Source organism: Onychomys torridus, chromosome 4 (genome assembly GCF_903995425.1).
Source record: "Onychomys torridus chromosome 4, mOncTor1.1, whole genome shotgun sequence".
NCBI classification, from domain to species: Eukaryota; Metazoa; Chordata; class Mammalia; order Rodentia; family Cricetidae; genus Onychomys; species Onychomys torridus.
This window is the reverse complement of record NC_050446.1, coordinates 93,627,933-93,651,732: the sequence shown is the minus strand read 5'-3', so window position 1 is coordinate 93,651,732 and position 23,800 is coordinate 93,627,933. Positions and strand designations below refer to the sequence as shown.

Here is a 23,800-nt window from a genome sequence, read left to right as displayed (position 1 = left end):
ATTATGTATACAGAAGAGGGTGTCTGATCTCATGATAGATGGTTGTGAGCCACCATATGGTTGCTAGGAATTGAACTCAGGACGTCTGGAAGAACAGTCAGTACTCTTAACCTCTGAGCCATCTCTCCAGCCCTCTTGCAGACATTTTTAACCTGATTGGTCAAAATAGTTTTGTACTATTTGCCTAATGTTGAGAACATGCCAAGTTGCTTATTGTGTAGACATAACTTCACACCTACTAATTGTAAGAATAATTAAGTAGGGTCTGGAGAGATGGCTCAGTGAGCACTGAGTTTTCCAGAGGATCCAAGTTCAATTTCCAGTACCCACATGGCAGTTCCCAGCATATGTAACTCCAGTCACTTGGGGTATGATACCCTCTCCTGACCACATTAAGCACTGCATATGCACATGGTACTCAGACTTGCATGCAGTAAAATAAATTCTTCAAGTGATTTGAAGAAGTTGTTAATTTTTTGACATTTCTTTAGAGATAATTTTGGGCAAACACTGTGACCTAATTTGCTTTCTGTTGCAGTTTGGGGAGAAAGGGGTTTTTTGGGGTACATGTCCCAATCTTAGACAATCATAGAAGTTAGAACAGGAGCAGAAGCAGGGAGTTTGAAGCAGAGACATGGAAGAAAACTGCTTTCTGGCTTGCTTCCATGGGTTGTTTAGTCTGCTTTCTTATACTACCCAGGACCACCTGCCCAGGGGTAGCACTGCCCACAGTTGGCTGGGTCTTCCTGAATCAATTAGGCAGAGACAGGCAGATTTCTGTGAGTTCGGGGTTAGCCTGGTCTACAGAATGAGTTCCAGGACAGCCAGGGCTACATAGTGAGACCCCGTCCCAGAAAACACCCACGCACGCACGCACGCATGCACGCACGCACGCACATAAAGAAAATGCCCCTACAGGCTGGCAAGTCTGATGGGAAAGAATTCCTCAGTTGAAGTTCTTTCTTCCCAGGTGTCTACATTGTGTCAAATGGACAAAATAACTAGTACACATTAGGAGTCTTTTCTAGCTTTCTTTAGATCTTTGTGAAAACCTTTTTATTGATAGTTTTCCAGATATGCTCTGAAAGTAGTTTCTATGTGAATAGAGCCTAAACGAGATACTTGTTCTTCTTTAAAGTTTTATCTTTCCAGAAAATCATTGAGCCCACTGGTATTTGGAGGGTTTGGAGGGAGGAACATGAGGTTTACTTTGACTGTCTGAAATCAGTGTACCATGTATTATTTGTTGACTGACTTCCTGTTTCAGATCAACTCTCTCGCTTACACATGATCTTGAAACCATTTATGCTGAGAAGAATCAAAAAAGATGTAGAAAATGAATTGTCTGACAAGGTAAAGAAATAAAATCTTATTCTTAATGAGTTTGAACCTCAGGTGGTACCAACTTAGGGTTCTTGGCAGGAAATTTCCTTGGCATATATTTAGATGAAAGGTAATCAGTTTGATTGAGATATTTGAACTTGAATGGTCATAGGGGACCTAAGCAAGGTGAATAACATTCTTTTCCTTTTGTTACCCACCCACCCACATTTGGGTTTGTTTTGTTTTATTTTTTATTTATTTATTTATTTTTGGTTTTTCGAGACAGGGTTTCTCTGTGTAGCTTTGCGCCTTTCCTGGATCTCACTCTGTAGACCAGGCTGGCCTCGAACTCACAAAGATCCGCCTGGCTCTGCCTCCCAAGTGCTGGGATTAAAGGCATGCACCACCGCCTGGCCTTTTTGTTTTTATTTTTTATAAAGGGTCTTGCATTGTAAGCTAGGCTGGCCTGGAACTGATGTAGAATAGGATGATCTCAAACTCTAAACAATCCTGCCTTATCCTTTTGGCTGCCTACTGAGATTATATGCATGAGCCCTCATGCCTAGCTGTACTTTTATTAATTCAGAGTTTGAACCATTACAAAACCAGAATAATGTCATGACTCCACTTGTACCCATGGTACAGCATCAGCAGTGATTAGCTAATGACCATTCCTAACCTTTGGTGTATTCTAAAACATATCTCACAATTATTTTATTTCAAAATAGTTTCATGCAAGCTGGAGAGATGGCTCAGTGGTAAAGAGCACGATTGCTCTTACAGAAGACCCAGGTTCAATTCCCACCACCCACATGGCAGCTCAGAATTGTTTGTAACTTCAGTTCTGGGCGATCCGTGTGCCCGCCCCCCCCCAATATATACGGGCAAAACCCCAGTGTACTCATATGCTTGTTGTGGACTGTGTAGTCCTTTCACAGTTGGTACTTGAAGATATGGACATGAAATATCTGGAAATTAGTTTTGTAAATTACTGTGAAGGGTGATAGTTGGTGCTGTAAGAAGTGGAAAAGAGGATTCAGAGGGGACATCTAGTGTGTATGACAAGTGGGGCAAGGAACCATTTTTTTTAAATGCAATTGGTGGTGTTTTTTTTTTTTTTATAAGATCTTTATTGACAGATAATTCACATAGTATACAATTTTCCTGTTTGCACAATTTGATAGACTTTAGTCCAGCATCCTCATAGGCCCATGACAACATCATCACTTACTATTTTAGAACAACATCGATGTCTTCAATTTCTTTTCTTTTTTTTTTTTTTTTGAATGCCCTTTATTGAAGGAGGGAGGAGATCTTAAATACAGGCTTACAGCATAATGGGAGAACCCCGGAGGGCAGAAGTTCACTTCCGATGTTTTACAATCTTGTATCTAAGCTGTTAATGCCCAGAATGCAGGATATATAGACAAGGAACTTCCTTTAAGCATTCAGGAGGGTGGAATCTCTCAGGGAATTAGCATAGGGAGGATGTCAAGGTCAGCAAGCAAGGCAACAGTTACCCAGAATGGGAGTCAGGGCCTTACAGGTCCCCCCTTCTACTAAAAAATGAGTTTCTGACTTAGGTTGCATGGGACGTCGGCAGGTCACCTTACCCATCATGGAGATACCTGTCCAGGCCACACAGGTGCTCTGTGTTAGGTTGGTGAGCACTCCCTAGGCATTACCTGGGCATTAACCCATGCCAGTGTATGCCCACATGCTCCAGAAGAGAATTTGACATTGCTGCTGCCATTGTTGCTGTTATAACAGTGACAACCACCGCGACTACTATTTCTGGGATTGCCATTTCATAACTGGTTACTACAGCTAGCATAGTGGAGACCCTGGCAGCAAAAGTAGCTACCACAGTTAGTTAATCTTTCATTCTATTGGGCATGACAAATTTAAATCAATAGTTATATACATTTCGACTGGCTTTGAAAGTTATAAATTTACAAACTCAAGTTCCATTTGCTTTTGGGATACCATCTTCCAAGGACTCCAATTTGCAGTAAGGCTTGTTAAGGAAGAGAATGGCCCAGTTGCCTTTAGCCTATCAGCTATGGGTGGGTTAAGACTCCTGTTGGTCTTTTCTGTGTTGAACACACAGATTGCAAGCCCAGCGCCACTTAGAGATCTTTGGCAACAGTTAACTCTGCAGCTCTCACACAATTGAGCCTGTAAGATAATGAGTATTTGGAAACATTGTTTTATTTAAGTTTATACTGATTTTTTTTTTTTTTTAAGATTGAGATTCTAATGTACTGCCAATTGACCAGCCGACAAAAGCTGTTATATCAGGCACTGAAGAATAAAATTTCCATTGAGGACTTACTGCAGTCTTCTATGGGCTCGACCCAGCAAGCACAGAACACCACCAGCAGCCTCATGAATCTCGTCATGCAGTTCAGGAAGGTAAAGCTTAGGTCATTTGCTCTGTGGGTTTTGTTAACCTACTCCACGGAGAGGGCTCCAGGCTTGATACCAGATAGGCCTCTAGAGATGAAAATGGGTAGGTAAATATTCATGAAGTTTAATATTCAGCAATGATGTCTGCAAATGACAATGTTGTCCTGCCATTTCCCTTCATCTTAGGTGTGTAACCACCCAGAATTATTTGAACGGCAAGAAACTTGGTCTCCATTTCATATTTCCCTAAAGCCATATGAAATTTCTAAGTTTATCTATCGTCATGGACAGATCAGGGTCTTCAACCATTCACGAGACAGGTGAGCAAATACTGATATCTGTTGATGCTGAGTGCTTTTATAATTTGGCTCAAGGGGCACATTTATTATTTAGTAGTGTTAGGGATTGAACCCAAGCCCTCACTCATGCTTATGTAGTAGACGATGTACTATAATGTTGTATCTTAGTGGAGTAGATGAATTTCATTTTGAATGTGTGAGTTTCCTGTAAAGAGATATGTAAACAAATAGTGAACAACTATTGAGGGCTCTTCTGCTGGGAGTGGAGCACTAGTAAGCCTTGCATTCGATGGCCTTCAACGCCTTAGCCATTTCTAAATCAGGAACATGTACCTATGTGCAAATGTGTATTTGCACCAAAAGTCAACAGTAAATTTACTAAAAATGTCCTGGTATACTTAGTTATGTGAAAGTGACTTAGAGTCACACTTAATGTAGAACTGAATTTATTGCTTTTTAGTTAAATTTACTCTTGATAGCTTCTGCAGGATATATTTGGTAAAGTTGAGTTAGTCATTAAACTAATACACTAGAGACCATTTCATTCAGAAACTTGGTGTGTGGTCCATTTTATACCTCTAAGTTAGGATAGTTCTGGATTTCAGACTTTTTATTGTACTCTTAAATGGATGTCTGTATGCCAGCATTTGAAAGCTGTGGACTTTGAAAGTTCAAAGTTTACGTTATAAAAATATTCATCAACATGACCTAATGAAAATAAAATTGAAGGTCATTTAACAGATGTGAGCAAGAGAAATGGACCAGAGTTGTCCTTTTTGTTCAGGCTAGAATTGAGAGTCTGTAAAGTGAGGAGGGAGTTACATTATTGTAACAGTTTTGTATTGTCTAGCATTTGTGGCATGATTTGCATAGTAATGTGACAAGAAACTTCTTATGTGTAGAAATAGTCCTGAAAGATTTTCCTTAATTTGGAGCTTCAGTTAACTTCCCAGTGTTTGTACTTCTTTCAGATTTATTGTAATTACTTGCTCTACAGGTGGTTAAAGGTTCTTCTTTCTCCATTTGCACCAGACTATATCCAGCAGTCTCTCTTCCACAGGAAAGGTAGGAGTTTTGATCTTTGAAAGGAGTGTCGGCATTTACCAGGATGGTCTTTGTTTTGCCTGTGACTGTAGTGTTTTGACTTTTATTTTCTGATGTCTTCATAAATTGCTAAGTTAGTGGCTAGGGGGTGGCTTTGACTATGGAACATTAGCATTTGCCACACTAGTGTGAGGACTAGAGTGCAGAACTCTAGATCCTAGGTAAGTGCTGGCTGGGTGTGGTAGCCCTCCTGCAATCCTAGCATATAGGTGGAAGACACAGGATTCCTAACGTAGCTGGCTAGCTAAACTAGTCAAATCAAGGAACACCTTGTTCAGGCAGAGACCTTGCCTCAGAAGATAGAAAGGGACCAAGGAAGATACCTTTGCACATGCAGTTTGCCCACACTCAGGTGAAGTTGTATACACACATGCTTTCTTACCACTCACAAATGAAAGACAAAAAAAGATTTACAAGTTGTTCATCTTCCATCTATAATTTCTGTAATTTTTATTTTATTGGTTTGTTTATTTTATTAGAGAAGACAGGGTTTCTCTATCTAGCCCTGGCTATCCTGGAACTCACCATGTAGAAGAGGCTGGACTTTAACTCACTGATCTGCTTGCTTCTGCCTCCTGTGTGCTGGGATCAAAGGCATGCATCACTATGAAGGCCTACTTTCTGTTATTTGTAGATTTAACAGGAAGCAGTACAAAATAGTCATAGTGACTTTCTCCGTTTTATACCTACCTGTCTCTTAGAAATTCCTCATCTTTAAAGCCAGGTCCAGTGGCTCACCTCTGTAATCTCAGTACTCAGGAGACTGAAACCATGAGTTTGAAGCCAGTCTGGCCTAGTATGAGAACTTTAAAAAAAACAAAACAAAACAAGAATTGGACTGGGCATGGTAGAGTGCTTGCTTAACATGCACAAAGCTCTTGGTTCAATCCCTAGCACTTCATAAACCAGGCTTGGTGGTGGCACATATCTATAATCCCTTCCTTCAAGAGAGAGAGAGTCAGGAAGATCAGAAGTTTGAGACTTCCCCCCTTGGGCTATCTCAAAACAAAGAATTTCTTCCACTTGAATCTGACATTAATGCTTTTATTGAGAATTCCTTTCTTCCTTATCCTAAGCTGCTTGACCTTGAGCATTGTCCGAAATATTAAGGCGAAAGTTCAGAACCTTTCTTTTCTGTTCTGTCCTTTCCTTTTTCTTCAAATCATAGAAATTCACCAGAGGCCAAAGCCCCCAAAGGTGACTGATGAGCCATCTCCACTCCATCCTGTATGTGCTGTACTTCACAGGTACGGCTTCTGTCTGTGGCTGTAGTACACAAATATGACATCCTGCCTGGATCAGAATCTTTACCATTTGTTTTTAAGAACTAAACAGGTCAGCAGGTTGAGTATTGTCTCTTTGTTTGCCAGCAGGCTCAGCATTGTTCTTTGATTTTCCAGGTATTAATGAAGGAAGCTGTTTTTCTTTCCTTCGATTTATTGATGTCTCGCCAGCAGAAATGGCAAACCTCATGCTTCAGGGACTTTTGGCCAGGTGAGAAGTTTGTGTATCATTTGTTAAGAAGAGCATTTGGGAATAGGCATGGGCAGAAATGAAATACTGTGAAATTAGATATTTAATATTAGACCATTTGCACCTCTGTTTTTTTTTCCCCTATTGATAATTTTTTATGAGCTAGGGATGGTGCTGATACATGCCTATTATCCCAGCACTTAGAAAGCTGAGGCAAGGGGATTGGGTGTTGGAAGCAGCCTGTGCTACATGAAACCTTGTCCCACCCCCGAATAAAAAAGAATTATTATAATCTTTTGTGTGTGTGTGTGTGTGTGTGTGTGTGTATGTGTGTGTGTGTGTGTGTGTGTGTGTGTGTGTGTGTGTGTGTGTGTAGGTGCATATCAGTATGCTTACTATGACCTCAAGCATTCTGGAAAATTTAGCTGTGTGTTTTTATTCTTTACAAAATGACTTTCACTGATTTGTATTACATTGTTTTTAATATATAAGATATATATACACACACATGTGTACTGCCACCACCACCCAACATATATATGTGTTCATGTATTTTTATATTTGTATCTCCTGGGTCTGGAGTTACAGACAGGTGTGAGCTGCCATATGGGGGTGCTGGGAATTGAACCTGGGTCCTGTGGAAGAGCAGCCAGTGCTCTTAACTGCTGAGCCATCTCTCCAGCCCCTATTATGTTGTTTTTAATGAAATAGATAATTCATTAGGAATGGCATAAGATAGTTTTTATGGTAAAAGTTTTTGAAGTAGAGATAAATGTTTCTGAATACTTTTCGTATTTATTTGCTTTTTATTATAGCTGTATAGAGCATTTTACTTTAAAAACAAATCATGTCAAGGAATATATAGAACAAAAGTATGTAATGACTTTATCTGAAGGTAATAAAGAATTGTTTCCTAAGTGCTCAAGATTTACAAATGATGTGTGATAATGAGATAGGTCCTTGTTGTGAGCTGCCAAATTCCTAAGAGCACTGAGTGAGCCTATCTCTGTGGTTTGTTTCAGGTGGTTAGCTCTTTTCCTGTCTCTGAAAGCCTCCTACAGGCTACATCAGCTGCGCTCTTGGGGAGAGCCAGACAGGGAGAGCCATCAGAGATATATGAGAAATAAGGATTTTCTTCTTGGTGTTGATTTTCCACTTTCCTTCCCTAACCTTTGCAGCTGCCCTTTGTTAAAGGTAAGGAGTTATCTGTGCTTAAATTGTCTACTTAGTACCTTCACTTCTTTTTTTTTTTTTTTTTTGGCATTAGTAAGAATAAATGGTGTCCTTAAGAACATCACCCAGGCAGTGATGGTGCACACCTTTAATCCCAGCACTCTGGATGCAGAGGCAGGTGGATCTCTCTTCTGAGTTCAAGACCAGCATGGTCTACAGAGTGAGTTCCAAGACAGCCAGGACTACACAGAGAAACCCTGTCGCAAACAAACAAGAACCTCAGTGTGCTGAGGGGGTCTGTCTGTACCATGTATTGAGTTACACCTATATTGTATGTATATTTTTCCTGTGTAAATGTTTTCGTTTATAACTTTGTTGTGATGAAGAGCGGCTTGGCTGGCTCTCTTTTAATTCTCCCTTTATCCTTTATGAGGCTTTCGTGGTGCCAATAGACTCTTTAGCAAAGCTTTGCTTTATTACTATATGCATATTTGTGGTTCTGGCAGCCAGACTGCTCATGTTGCAGGGTGATGAGACAGTCCAGAGCATGAACACAGAACAAGAGACTACCAAAAGTTGTAGCCTGTTAAAACCAAGTAACCTCCATCCCATCAGTGAGACCACTGCTTTCTTTAAATAAAACGATGGCCAAATAGATTAAAGAGATAATGTTGCTAGTTGGTTTCCCCACTGATCCTACCCTCCTACCCTGCTTCCCTTGCACTGATTAAAGACAGTAAAGTATTTGAGGAGTTGTCAGGACTTCTGTAAAGCAGAGCTTACATATTGAATATTTTAAACTAATGAGCTTTTTTTTTTTTTTTTTAAAGAAATCTAGAATTAGATAATCTTGACTTATAGACTTCCAATAAAATACCTAATATGTATGACAATAGGTTCTCATGTGGGAATTTCCACCCAGGAATAGAATTACTGCTAGATAGACATTTTCCAGAAAGGGACTGATGGCTTTTTTTTTTTTTTTTAAATTCATTCATTCATTTTTGAAGGGGGGAGTTATTTGTTTGTTTTTCCATTCAAGGTACCTCTGTTTTGGAACTTGTTTTGTAGACTAGGCTGGCCTTGAACTCAGAGATCCTCCTGCCTCTGTCTCCCAAGTGTTGGGATTAAAGGTTTATGCCTCCGTGCCTGGCCTGATATTTTATTAAGATTTCTTATGATGAATTTTGCCATCTCTTTCATTAAAAACATTTTTTAAATTTTAATTTATTTGTATATTTTGCCTGCATGTACATTTGAATACCACATTTATGTAGTACTGATGGAGGCCAGAAGAGGGCATCACACCCCCTGAGACTGAAGTTACAGACAGTTATGAGCCTCTGAATTGAATCCAGGTCCTCTGGAAGAGCAGAATAGCTGGAGCTCTTAACTATTGAGCTTTCTCTCCACCTCCTTGTATCCCTTTCTTAATAATAACTACATTGTTGGAAGGAAGAAGTTGGAGAAAATGTTCATTCCCTGTGTATTCTATGAATGTAATGAAAGATTTCTGCTGAGTTTTGCTCTTGGAGAATATTCAGAATGAGAATGGCTTAGCAGTAGTGTTTGGTTAGAAGTCAGTAAATGTTCACATGCCATTAAGTTAGCTGTTGATGTTATGTCAACTGCTTGTCCAGAGATGGCCTGAATACCAGTGGGTATCCCTACTACCAGTCCTGAACTACTCCTGAGATAAGCAGAGATCATGGGCCTGTGCCTATCTGGTCTCCTCTCTAGCTCAGGAGGATAAGAGGACTTACTGTTCCATGTCAGAAGTACACTTTTGAGAAATCAAGAAAACAACAAACAATACAAAACAACCTAGAGCTTCTGTTTTTTTGAGACAGGGTTTCTCTGTGTAGCTTTGGAGCCTATCCTGGAACTCAGTCTATAGACCAGGCACAGAGATCCACCTGCCTCTGCCTCTGGAGTGCTAGGATTAAATGAGTACCACCACACCTGGCCCTAGAGCTTCATTTTATATATATATACAGGCTTACAGCACAATGGGAGAACCCCGGAAGGCAGAAGTTCGCTTCCAATGTTTTATAATCTTGCATCTAAGCTGTTAATGCCTAATATGCAGGATACACAGACAAGGAACTTCCTCTAAGCATTCAGGAGGGTGGAATCTCTCAGGAAATTAGCATAGGGAGGATGTCAAAGTCAGCAAGCAAGGCAACAGTTACCCAGAAATCAGGGTCTTACAGGTCCCCCCTTTTACTAAAAAATGAGCTTCTGACTTAGGTTGCGTGGGACATCAGCAGGCCACCTTACTCGTCATGGAGATACCTGTCCAGGCCACACAGGTGCTCTGTCTTAGGTTGGTGAGCACCCCCAGGCATTACTGGTTAGAGCTTCTTGTTTGTTTGTTCAAGACTGGGTTTCTCTGTAGCTTTGGAGTCTGTCCTGGACTAGCTCTGTAGACCAGGCTGGCCTCAAACTCACAGAGATCTACCTGCCTCTGCCTCCCGAGTGCTGGGATTACAGGTGTGCACGACCACTGCCCGTCCTAGAGCTTCATTTTTAATGCTTGTCCATACATTAGTAATAAGCCTCATGGGTAGTGTGCCTCGCTAGTCAGCATTTATTAGTACAAGCTGACAGCCAAATAATTTCCATATTGATCATTCGAGTGATAATAGATAAAAATGTAAAGAGACAAGTGAACTTTATTGCAGAGACCAGCCATGTAAAGAACACAAGTGCTATTAAAAGATTAGAGCTCTTTGGTAGGGGTTACAAGGACCTTAGTGTCTACAGAAAAGGCAAAACATGTCAGAGCTGCATGGTCCTAGGCTTGTCAAAGCTCTATGGGCCTACCATTGTACTAAAGTGATTAGAAACCACTGAAGGAACACATGGGTGGTGTGTCCACCTGCAATCCCAGCTTTTGGGAGGTTCAGTCAAGAGGACCACAGATTGAGGCCACCTAGAACATGAGTGAGAATGCAGAGCACACACAGGCCAACCCCTGCAATAATAAAGAAATATAATAATTTTTCTCTGTAATGGAACCTGAGACCTTATCTGTGGTAGGCAAGCACTCTGTCTACCTCTGAGCTACATCTTCAGTCCCTGATACTATAATTGAAGAATTTACATTATTTTGAAATACAGTCTCATGTTGCTCAAGTTAGCTTCGACCTCATTATTTGCCAAGAATTTAGACCTTGAACATCTAATCTTCCTCTAAACCCAGCCTTTATTCAGTGCTTCATGTTGAATTTAAATCCTCATGTATGCTAGGATAAGCATTATACCTACTTAGCAATATCCCTAACCCAGTTGTTAGTGCTTTAATTTTTTTGTTTTGTTTTGTTTTTTTTTGTTTTTTTAAGAAAACCTTTTTTTCAATTAAGTTATTTCTGTGTATATGGGTATTTTGCCTGCATGTTTGTCTGTGAACCAAGTATGTACATGGTACCTGAGGAGACCAGAAGAGAGTGTTGGATTGCCTGGAGTTGGAGTTAAAGATGCTGTGAGCCATCTTGACTGTCCTAGAACTTGCTCTGTAGACCAGACTGATCTCAAACTCACAGAGATCTACCTGCCTCTGCTTCCTGAGTGCTGGATTGGTTAAAGGCCGAATCAGGCAGTTCCCAGTCTGATGTTCTCTCACTTCCTCAACAGCCTTGCCTGGATTGTGGTTCTCAGGTGTACTCCATCTGAACAGTAACTACTGCATCTTACTTGACATTCAGTAGTCAATCTCAGTCAACATTTCTAATTGGTTGTGCAATGGAGGCTAAAGAGAGACTGTTTCCTGTTCATGAACACTTGTATTCCTGTCTCTGTGTAAATGAGAAAAATAATCCGAATGTGGTGCATGTCTGTGATATTCTTAGCACTTGAGAAGTAGTGACAGGAGCATTGCCACAAGCTGTGAGACCAGCCTTATCTCCTTAGTGAGTTGTGTAGGCCACATGTGGTTGCATAGCACAACTCTGTCTCAAAAGAATCACTGTTTGCAGGGTGTGGTGGTGCACACCATTGATCCAGCACTCGGGAGGCAGAGGCAGGCAGAGCTCTGTGCGTTGAAGGCCAGCCTGGTCCATCAAAGGCTACATAGTATGACAGTGTCTCAAGAAGAACCAACTTTGCTAGAGCAAATGACACTATTAGCACCTGATTCTACACTGTCTTAAGGGAAATTTTACAAGAAATTGTAAATTAGTCTTAATCATTGTGATTTGAGTTTACATTCATAGTATAACAAACCAACTAGCTACCTAGCACACATTTCACTTCTGGAAGTGAAATTAGCAATGACACGATTTTTTGTATACAAATAAAACCACATTTTTAAATTAACATGAGCCTCAACTATAGATTACACATTGGTTCTGATTAGAAGTTATTTAGAGTTAATAGTATTGGCTAGGAAACATGTTCATTGCGTTGGATATTCAGTGTGTGACACGGTTTCTGTTTTGCTTCATTAACACTTTGTTTTTGTCGTAAGTCTCTTGTTTTCAGCAGCCACTGTAAAGCAGTGAGTGGCTACTCAGACCAGGTCATCCATCAGCGGAGATCAGCTACCTCCTCACTTCGTTGCTGCCTGCTCACTGAGCTGCCATCTTTTTTGTGTGTGGCCAGTCCACGAGTAAGTCTCACAGGAGGGAAGAGCAGAAACATAATACTGAAGAGAAAAAGAACCGGTACTCGGGTAGTTTCTGGGCTGCTTGGATCTTCAAAACATATCAGTTCTAGTTTGTAAAAGGAAAGGAGCTGGGCATGGTTATTCACCTGTGATCCCAGGAGATGGGAGGCTTGAGAGTTCAAGGCAAGACTGAATTATACTGAGACGTATTTCAATAGAAAATTTAAGAGCAGGAGAACATCCATGATCCTGTCTTTCCCGAGATAGTGCTTCACCTTGAAATGTAGAGATTTTAGAATTACTGTATGTTGGTGGTTGCTACTTTTGATTAAGTCAGAGGCTATGAACTGTCATGTGCAAGCCATCTGTCAGGAAGATCACCCAGACAGCAGGGCCAGGAGAAAAGCCATTGTTACCTGCTTTGATGTTTTGTTAAGGTTGTCATAGGATGGTGACTTCATTAGTAAAAGGAAGGCCTTATCTCAGTATGGTCACTCCAGAATGAGGCAGTTCCCAGTCTGATGTCCTCTCACTTCCTCAACAGCCTTGCCTGGATTGTGTTCTCAGGTGTACTCCATCTGAACAGTGACTACTGCATCTTACTTGACATTCAGTAGTCAAAATTTTTTCGAGGGGGCAGTGGGGGACTGTTGATAGTGTTGTTGTTTCTGCTGTGGTTTCAGCTTTGAGCATACTCTCTTCCATTACCCTGTTTATTCAAGCAGTATTCCAGGATTGCTGACAAACAGTCCTGAGAGGCTTCCTTTGGCTCTGTCTCTCTCATCCACTCCCTTTCTTTTCTTCATTGATCATAGAAAAGTCAGACAAAAATTCTCCCTATTCCATACAGAAGTATGTCAAGGGAGAGAGGCAGAATAGTGATGTGACCCACCTAAGTGTCTAGACAAAAGAATACATTTCTTCTGTTTTCCCAGCTTGTTGTTCTCTGTTTCTCCTGGGACAACAGAGTTAGCTAAGGAACTCTTTCCCTTTTCTGTTTTTATCTTGTTCCTCCACTCATCCCAAATCTTCTGTTTTCACAGTTCTATCCAAAAAAGAAACTTCAGGTCTTCCTTGGAAACACTTGTCTGCCATTATTTTTATCAGTTAAATGAAAGAATCTGACTAGAGTCTAAAGAGATGAATAGAAAAGAAGTTCTGGGTCCCATGGGCTGCTGCCTGCCTAGATTTCTGTCTATTGGTCCTGTGCTGTGTGAGCCCAATTCCCATGCGACTCTCAACCCTGTTTGCTGTATATTATGGAAAAAGTATTTGGAATCTGTATGTGTCCTGCTGCTCCAGAGCATTCTTAGAACTGAAATTATTGAGGCAAATGTATTTTGATAAAAAGTATCTAAAGCCAAGGAGGACTGTGTGGAAAGCAGCCTTCAGGCGTCACTGTTGCATGGTTGGTTTCCTTCTCTTTTAACCTGATCTCTGTACCAAGTTCTTAAGAGAGGAGGCTTAGGTTTCTGGGAGAGGAATACCAAAACTATTCCTAGTGTGTCATAGAACCAGTAAAAGCCACTAAACCATTATGTATGTAAAAATTGTCTTTATGTACATAAGGAATATTTGTTACCTCTCAAGACTACCTAAATCTCTATAACCAACTGTACTCAAAAATGTCTTCCCAAAATTAGAAATTTAAACAAACAAAAATATGAAAAACGGTCCTGGGCTGAAGCATGGTGGCTTATATCCCTATCATTGTAACATTTGGTTGGCTAAGGCAAGAGAGTTGTCTCTCAAGGGAAGGAAGAGAAAAAAGCAAAGAAAACACAGTGTTTTTACAGGGGCTAGGCAGAAGTCTGAACTGCCGTGTCTGATAGTGCTCTTCCTCTAAAGAATTCTAAATGTCACTTGAAGAAGCTGTAATCCCTGTAAATGTGTGGTGGTTGTCAGGGAACAGGAGAAAACCCACCACCCTCTTTTCCTATACAGGCTCTCTCATATGTGTAGTTTTCTCATGTAGCATGTGCTGAACCTGAAAACAGGAGTATTTACACCATGATTTTGAGGACATGAGGATTCTAACCATGTCTGAATATTTCATGTACACCTAACTAGGCTTCACCTTTCATCTCAGTCCTGGGGATGAATAAAGTGATTATTTCATGAGATGTCTTTCATTCTACTGACCTTAAACATTTGGTGAGGAGAAAGAAATTGATTACCTTGGAGCCTTGACTGGCCTACCACTTCTAGAAGTCATTTCCCTGGTGTGTGTTCTAGGATAACCATTACTAAGGAAGGAACTGTTCATCAATAGCTGAGAAGTAGTTCTATAGGGTTGGTAGAGTGAGGAAGATCCTGGGCATTCATCTCACCAAAACCCAGAAATGTTTGGAGCAGTCACGCTCCCAGAGCCAGAGCAGGAACATACGTGTCAGGAAGGACGCCCTAAATGCTTGACGAAGCAGTTCCTCCAACTACAGTAATTTAGGAGGTTAATGAAGCAAAGCTTGGGATTAGCATGTGGGAGTTGCAAGGGTTACAACCTTTTGACATTGTGATATGATGCTGCCGTGTACAGAAGAGTTGGATTTTATTTGTAGCTATCCGTGAACACAGGCCTGCAAGCACAGGTTGGATATGCCTGACTAGATGCAGGATGCGTTTCCATTTGTGGGGAGGGAAGAATGGTATGTCATGCCTCATTGCTACTATTTCTACACCATCAAGGTTTGCAGAATGAGCACAAGCTATCTTAGATGGAGCTAATTTAGAAGTAGGATTATTCTAACAAGAAATGGACTTTATTGCTCCTTTGGACCTCCAAAGTATACTGCTCACATACTTAGCTATGATTTTCTATAATTCCACAAATATTTTGAACCAGGGCTTGTCACCAAAGCTTATTTAAAAACAAAAAAAAATTGTGTCTTGGGTTCAGTTCCCTGTACCACAAGGTGGCTCACAACTGATGATTCTAGTTCCAAGGGATCTGACACCCTTTTTACTCCATGGGTATCAAGCACACACATAGTACATATGTATACATGTTAAGAAAACATACATTTAAAAAAGTATTTAAGAAAGAATTGTGCCTTACATTCAGCACTGGACTTGGAAGGATGGGATGTTGGCAACATTGTAAGTTTACAACTGAAGATATTTTGCTCTTTAAACTATTAGGAACACCTGGATACAAGTCCTTAGCAGGAGAACATTCGCCTGTGTCACTGATCTTCCATTGTCCTTCGTTCTGAGCATCTAGTTTCTGAGTTTCCATCTTGAGATTGTGGCCCAAAAAGCCTTGGTTCCAGTCTGAGTTCTGTTTTGTACTAGAAAATAAGGGGAAGTTAGAGTTTTCTTGAAGTGTAGAATATCCAGTATTAGTTTCCCTATCCAGTGTGTTGGTTTAAGCCTGTAATCCCAGAACTCAGGAAGCTAAGCCAGTAGGATTATGAGTTCCAGGATAGCTAGACTACATGAGAGACCTCCAAAAAATAAAAATAAAAATAAAGTCTAGGTATGCAGCTCAGTGGAAGATCACGTATGTGAGCAAGTTCCTAGGTTCAGTCCCCATTCAGGGATGGTGATGCAGCCAGAAGGGAAAATTGAGTGTTGTACACATTCAGGAATACATGCTATTTGAGCATGTGCAGAACCTCCCCTAAGGTCACAGCCACTGCTGTAAGCATTTTTATAGCCGTACAGCTGTTAGAGAATTTGAGATGATGTGACTCACATCCTACATGGGAAATGTCTGCTCTGGCCCAAAGTCTGTGGGATTACTGAGTAGATAAACTCTTTCAGAGAGAGATACAGTTTTTGTAAACCTGCTTTTATTTCCATCTTTATAAGTATCCATGGGGCAATGAGGTAAGCGAGAAGGAGAACAACATCATCAAAAATACTCTGGAAGAAACAAAAGTAGTAAGACTTGTCTACATAAACTGGTTTAACCCTGAGCAAGTCTGGAGCTCCAGGCCCTTTGCCGCGGCCTTAGGTAGTTTTGCAGCTGAACTGTAGGTGGTGCTGCTCTCTAACAAATTTAGTTCCTCTCCTCTCCCTCTGCCAGTTAGTGCTGTCTCTTTTCTGGCTGTTGATAATAAACGAGACTTTACCTGCTCTTGCTACCCTGTGGCTCTGAGCAGAAGCACCTGCAACCCCATGTTCAGCTAGCAACATTGTCTAGGCTTGTTTGTTAACCTGGATCAGAATAGGTTCCCCTACACCTGTCATCTGCTCCCATCCCAGCTCTAAAGGTTGATCCCTGTGAAAATAAGAGTCGTTAATAGCAGAGCAGATCTCCTAGGTACAACAACTTCTCTGTTCTGATCTCACCTTGACTCTTTATACACTCTTGGTTGTTTATTCCCATCTTCTCCCCATCTCTTTGTCTAAGTAATTTACTGCATTTGGTGAATGGGCTTTTAGCATTTTCATCATCTTGGACTTGGTGGAGCACCAGAGCCTTTATTTATTTATTTCTTTTTATTTATTAAACATACAGTGTTCTGCCTGCATATGTCCTTGCAGGCCAGAAGAGGGCACCAGATCTCACTACAGGTAGTTGGGAGCCACCATGTGGTTGCTGGGAATTGAACTCAGGACCTCTGGAAGAGCAGCCAGTACTCTTAACCACTGAGCCATCTCTCCAGCCCCGAGCCTTTACTTTTTAACAAGAGGTTACATTCAAGTCTTCTTATCAGATGACTTCACAGAGATCTAAAAAAAGATGAACCTATGTTTCTAAGTTGGCAGAGAGCCCTTTCTCTATTGGGAAGGCCACATTTTAGTTTTATCAGGTTGTACTATGATGACATAAGAGTTTTGTGCAGTCTCTGCCTTAGCCAGGAAATGAATATACTGCTTGCTGGTGAAAGAAGTCTTCCCTTCTCCATTAGGGTTGCCCATGGGAAGTCTTGATAAAGAAATTTTGCCATGAAAACATTAAAGATAGCTTCAGGCATAGCCAGGCGATGGTGGCACACACTTTTAATCCCAGCACTTGGGAGGCAGAGGCAGGAGGATCTCTGAGTACAAGGTCAGCCTGGTCTAAAGAGTAAGTTCCTGGACAACCAGAGCTACATTGTGAGTCCCTGTCTCAAAAAAAAAAAAAAAAAAAGATAGCTTTATGTGAGTCAGAGCAATACTGTAGTCCTTTAATGATGTCTGCCCATGTCCAGATCCTTTTCTGGTATCGCCACTGTGTGTGGCCAGTAGTTCTTTGTCAAGAACAACATCTAGTAATGAGTGTGAGTAGTAAATGTGTCAAGATTAGAATCCTGCTACACTAGCATCCTAGTCTATCCACATGCTCCAGTTTATTTTTGTATCTTGTGATTATAGGTTTATGTTTAATATTAGAGATTACCATTTTACCGAGAGCTCTCTGACTCAGTCATTGGCATCATCTTATTTTGTTAGATGAGGAAATTTAAAGCCAGCAGCCTGAGATTATCATATTGTTCTGGGCCTAGGGATAAAGCTCAGTTGTTGATAGTTGGTTGCTTAGCATTCACGAGCCTGGAATTTGCCTATAATCCCACACTGGATAGTGAAAATAATAGGATCAGTTGTTCAGGGTCATCCTTGGCTTCCTGAAAATGTGGAGGCCATCCTGGGCTATATGAGATCTTGTCTCAGAAGCAAAAAAAAAAAAAAGTTAAAGTTCCCTCAAGGCTTGATGTGTGTGGAAAATGCACAACAGGTAATTTACTACCTGTGAATTTTGCCCTGCAGGTCACCGCAGTGCCGTTGGATTCTTACTGTAATGACAGAAGTGCAGAGTATGAGAGAAGAGTCCTGAAGGAAGGAGGGAGTCTTGCTGCCAAGCAGTGTTTGTTGAATGGGGCTCCTGAGCTGGCTACCAATTGGCTAAATCGCAGGTCACAGTTCTTCCCAGAGCCAGCTGGAGGGCTGTGGAGCATCAGGCCCCAGAACGGCTGGTCTTTCATCAGAATTCCAGGTAAGTTTTCTGCTCCCTTGGAACATGTTCCCAGCTTTGGTAAGAGAAGAGGAGGGAGAAAGCCCGTGTGCTGATTTCCAGTGTTTGGTGTTCAGAGTTGGTGAGGTTTCTGTCTCTCCTCCCACCTATAATTTATAGGCAAAGATATAAGTAGCTTGTTTCTTGAGTGGAAAGATGGGAAGAGAAATGTTTCTAGATTTGTTCCTGAGTTCTCTCCTTTGATAAAAAAGTAATACCACTTTTTTTAAAAGGAGGGGGTTGGGCCAGGCAGTGGTGGCGCACACCTGTAATCCCAGCACTCAGGAGGCAGAGGCAGGTGGATCTCTGAGTTCGAGGTCAGACTGGGCTACAAAGCAAGTTCCAGGAAAGGCGCAAAGCTACACAGAGAAACCCTGTCTCGAAAAACCAAAAGAAAAAAAAAAAGGAGGGGGTTGGGGTGCTCATGGGTAGAGTGCTTATCTAGCATGCACAAGGCCTGGGTTCCACCCACCTTAGAGTCCGTTCTCCCCCGCTCCCCCCAGAAAGAAAAACCACACACACACACACACACACACACACACACACACACACACACACACACGAAGTTTAGGAAAGGCTCGGGTCGAGTGAGTGCGGTTGTCTTGTACTGCTGCCAGTGGGATGAATGAGAATGTCGTCACTGCAGAGAGCCTAGTTTAAGTAGCACAGTGTCCTGCACAGGCCTAGAGATCTAGATGATAATAGGAGGAAAAACAGTATGTTTGTGCCAAAGCACTAGCAGATTCCCAGACCCCCTGGGGTCAAGGTCCAGGGTTGAAAGGAAACTAGGTTTTCATCTTTGCTTCAATGAGACTGCTCTGAAGGAAGTAGAACACAGAAGGTCCACAGACTGATGCACTTTCCACCTGCTGCAGAGTATAGCTTAGAGCTATAGTGTGTCCAAATTCTCCGATGTCTTGATTGTATTCTTACTGAAATTTAATGGAAGCTGCTAGGACTCTGCTCTCAAGGGGAGCATCTGCTGTTAGTGACAGCTGGCCTCCTGTGGGAAGGCCTGCGTCTCTGTTTCTTGTCTGAAGGCTTTGTGTCATCCTGTTGATAGCCTTTTAGAGTGCTTTGATGCTGTCTGTCTGGGTATGTGAAATCTATATTGCATGTGGCCTCAGAAGTGACTTAGGGGCTGGAGAGATGGCTCAGTGGTTAAGAGCACTAACTGCTCTTCCAGAGGTCCTGAGTTCAATTCCTAGCAACCATCCGTAATGAGATCTGGTGCCCTCTTTTGGCCTGCATGGACACATGCAGACAGAATACTGTATACATAATAAATAAGTAAATAAATAAATAAATCTTTAAAAAAAAAAAAAAGTGACTTAGAATACATGAAAGTAGTGGGTAAAAGTGTTTGAGTCCAAGCGTAAAGCAGGACAGGATGGATACCACAAACATGCAGGTAGGAAAGAAGCATGGGTACCAAAAGAAGCAAGATGTACCATATTTCTTCTTCCTTCATTCTAGCTTGTTAGTTCCCAGTATAGGAGTAGAAGGCTTATTGCTGGCGCTGTGGGAATCTCTTGTGGCTTTTCCTGTTCTTTGAAAGAAAAATGGACCTTGTTTAAATAGCAGGAAGTGTCTGAGTTCTTTTTGCATCGATAAAAAGCACCAGCCTCACTGGCTGTTTACTGTGAGAACCGACAAGCTCCTCACTGACCCCATTGTGCTCTGTGGACTAGCTGGGGCGGGGTAGGCCTGGGAGGGTATCACTTGAACCTGTCTGTATTTTATCTCCTTCTTCTATACTTTTACATTTTTTGTTTCCCTGGGAAAGGTGAAGTCTTTCAAGTTGTTTAGAAGACTGACCAAAATTTCCTGAGTTCCATACCATGATTCCTTCTGCAGGTTTCAGCCTTTTAGAGGGCTTCTTTCCTTGGAGAGGAGAGATAGTCATGTCTTTTTATCTTGTCACTAACAGAGTCCTAAGCTTGGAAAGTAAGAACCAGTGTTTAAATGTAAATCCCATAGGATTGCTGGAAAGATTATGAGAGAGGATAGATAGGTCTTGTTGTTTCAGTATCCTTTGAGGGCCTAGTTTAAAGAATGGGCTGGGACTGGATTTGACTCGGCAGAATCTGCTTGATTTCTTGGGAATTATGCTTCTCCTGGCTCTGTGCCCCACTTAGCCATAGGTGGTGCTTTTGTACCACAGATCTTTGTAGCTCTTAAAAATTGAATGATGTGGCCGGGCGGTGGTGGTGTACACCTTTAATCCCAGCACTCAGGAGGCAAGGCAGGTGGATCTCTGTGAGTTCAAGGCCGGCCTGGTCTACAAAGTGAGTTCCAGGACAGGCTCCAAAAGCTACAGAGAAACCCTGTCTCGAAAAACAAAACAAAACAACAACAACAAAAATTGAATGATGTATACCAGGCCCCAAAGATACCAGGGTATATAGCAAAAGAAGCCTGTTGTCAGCCGGGCGGTGGTGGTGCACGCCTGTAACCCCAGCACTCGGGAGGCAGAGGCAGGTGGATCTCTGTGAGTTCGAGGCCAACCTGGTCTACAGAGCTAGTCCAGGAAAGGCTCCAAAGCTACAGAGAAACCCTGTCTGGGAAAAAAAAAAAAAAAAAAAAAAAGGAGAAGCAGCAGCAGCAGCAGCAGCAGCAGCAGCAGCAGCCTGTTTTCTGTATATCTCATTGAGGACAAATGCTAGACACTGATTTGATCTGTCTAGCCCACTCACTGGAGAACTCAGAAATACTTTTGTTTGCTTAAGTGTTTTATCCCCTTGGTTCAAGTCTGTTTCTTTGGAGTCTTTGCTTTCAAAACAGTCCAAACAGGTCCATTTTTTTCTAAGGATGTAGCTCACTGATATAACACTTACCTTGCATGTATGAGCCCTGTGTTTGACCCCAGCACCACAAAACAAATAGACACAACCCGGATCTAGTCTCTTGCCTCTACCTCCCCCAACTGCAGTGACAAGCTAGCAATGCTTGCTGCGCGCGCGTGTGTGTGTGTGTGTGTGTGTGTGTGTGTGTGTGTGTGTGTGCGCCTTTAAGTCACTAAGAGGCTAGAGGTAGCTCCCAGCTTAAGAGACTTCACTGCACCTACAGACGACCCACACTTAGTTCCCAACACCCACATGGTGGCTTACAAATTCCAAATCACCAATTTCAGGATTTCTGATGCTCTCCTCTACCCTCACTGGGTGCCAGGCACATACATGGTATACATATAGACATAGGCAAATATTCTTAGGGTTACTAGTGCTGTGAGGAAACCCCATGACCAAAGCAACTTGGGAGGACAGGGTTTATTGGCTCATGATTCCACATTGCTGTTCATCAGTGGAAGAAGTCAGAACAGCAACTGAAGCTGGAAGCAAGAGCTGGTGCAGAGGCCATGGAGGGGTGCTGCTTACTGGCTTGCTTACTGGCTCATGGCTTGCTCAGCCTGCCTTTTTAGAGAACTCAGGACCACCAACCCAGCGATGTCACCACCCACAATGGGCTGGCCATCACTGATAATGAAAATGCCTTACAGCCAGATCTTACGGAGGCATTTTCTCAACTGAGGTTCTCTGCTTTCCTATAACTCTGGCTTGTGTCAAACTGACATAAAACTAGCCAGCATACATACACATAAAAATAAACAAATCTGTCATCACAAAGTCAGAAAATGGTTCTCAGAGTCTAGACACCATACATATTTGTGTGTGCTTTGCTGCTGATTTGTTCTGAAGGGAGAGGAGACATAAATAAGCTGGCTATAAAAACATGAAGAGCTTAGCATGCCCATTCCCATTCAATGATTGAAAATCGTGTGGCTTTAAAAATGAGGGAAAAAAATGACTAGTTCTGTAGGAAATAGTAAAAGCTATCAAAACCAAGAGACTCCGGACATTCAGTAAAGAAGGAATTATGAGGAGAAGGGACTTCTTGAATTGTTCAGAAAGCTTTGCTGCCTGATCAGACTTGGAATTTCCACTGGCCTCCTTGTCTGGTGCCAGGGAGAAGGCTCAGCACTCCCTCCTGTTGTGCTGCGGTCATCTGACTGTGCTGGTAAGGATCAGCAAAGAGAAGAAGCATGTCACTAATCTAAACAGGAGCAGACAAAGGTGTGGAGCACAGCAGCGGGGAGGGGAGGGAAGGGGAACCCAGTGTGTCCTGGCAGCCTTCCGAAGGGGGGAAAGGGTGCAGTGCACAGGAGTAAACATCCAGGACCCGTAGCTTTGTGGCAAAGACAGAGCAGCTGTGATTTGTGATGGTGCTGTCAGCACATCCGTTCTTGTTCGGTGTAGACAATAATTGTGTACTTGGCAAATAGTGGCAAGAATGACAGTTGAGAATTCTTGGACTGCTGTCAGTACTCGGCCTTTCAGTTCTGAAGAAAGCATGGTTCAACTCCGGAAACTAAGTTTGACTTCATGGATTTTTCTTTTACTTTTGGGAGGTCTACCAGTGTAAAGTTCTCTGTATTGTTTCTCTTCTTTTTGGTGTGTGTATTCCTCAGCCACTTCCATATATATTGTTGTGTAGCCCCTCAAGCCTCCTTTCTTTCCCTCTTACTGCGACAATTGTTCAGGGCATGTTTATGAACGGTCTGCAAACAGGAAACTCTCCTTCCTGGAATATGATGTGAGTGAATGGTACTGAATGGATAAGATGAAAACTTGGGAGTTAAGTGTTCTTAAAAGATCTCGAGCTGAAATGTGTTTCATATGGGAAGAGGAAAGAGAAAACACAAGTCTGAGTGAAAGCAGTTTCATTTCACAGAAGCTTAGAGTCTGTTCTTTCTGAAAAACTGGGAGCCGGGCTCATTGAAAAGCACATGCCCATGGCCCTGGAATTGATAGCAGTTATTGGAGGGTGTCAAGTGTAGACACATTTACTTACATTTCTTGATGTTTACATTATCTCCAGACAGCTGCCCTTGTCTCTGTCTGTTCTCATGCTTTTAGGGCATAACCTCTGTCTTAGCTACTGTTCTATTGCTGTGAAGAGACCCCATGATGAATACAACTTATAAAAGAAAGCATTGAAATGGAGGCTTTTAGAAGGTGAGGCCATGATCCACCACCTGACAGGGAGCATGGCAGCAGGCAGACAAACACAGTGCTGGAGCAATAGTTGAGAATACATCTTTCCTGCAAGTTGGAATCAGTGGCTTTTGGAAACCTCAAACCCCACCCCCAGTGATACTTCCTCTAACAAGGCCACACCTTCTAATCCACTAATTGGGGACCAAGCATACACATGAGTCTCATTCAACCCAGTATAAGCACAGAATTAGAAGCAACAAGTTTCTTGAGATAAGTAAACAAAAGGATTAGAGTCTTGAGGGTACTTGCAGCACACGACATGCTTGACACTAGTAGATAGCCTCTCAGTAAGGATGTGGACGCAACACCCAACCTGCACTGTCAGCTGAGCGGCTGTCTCCGGCTCTTTCAGGATATGCCTTTGCAAGCACTCCTGGAGTCAGGACTTAACAGAGCTTTCCATTCTACCTCATGAAGA

General features: G+C 42.0%; 1 protein-coding gene across 3 annotated transcripts in view; it reads left to right on the top strand.

Annotated features, from left to right (window-relative positions):
• Ino80 (INO80 complex ATPase subunit) overlaps positions 1-23,800 on the top strand; it is a 107,920-nt gene that overhangs the window by 45,715 nt on the left and 38,405 nt on the right. For all 3 annotated transcript variants that reach the window (XM_036183993.1, XM_036183994.1, XM_036183995.1), the window contains 8 exons: positions 1,268-1,353; positions 3,571-3,738; positions 3,919-4,052; positions 5,029-5,096; positions 6,536-6,629; positions 7,631-7,802; positions 12,250-12,390; positions 18,082-18,307. In XM_036183993.1, coding sequence (XP_036039886.1) covers positions 1,268-1,353; positions 3,571-3,738; positions 3,919-4,052; positions 5,029-5,096; positions 6,536-6,629; positions 7,631-7,802; positions 12,250-12,390; positions 18,082-18,307 — 1,089 coding nt within the window. The remainder of the gene's footprint in view (positions 1-1,267; positions 1,354-3,570; positions 3,739-3,918; positions 4,053-5,028; positions 5,097-6,535; positions 6,630-7,630; positions 7,803-12,249; positions 12,391-18,081; positions 18,308-23,800) is intronic.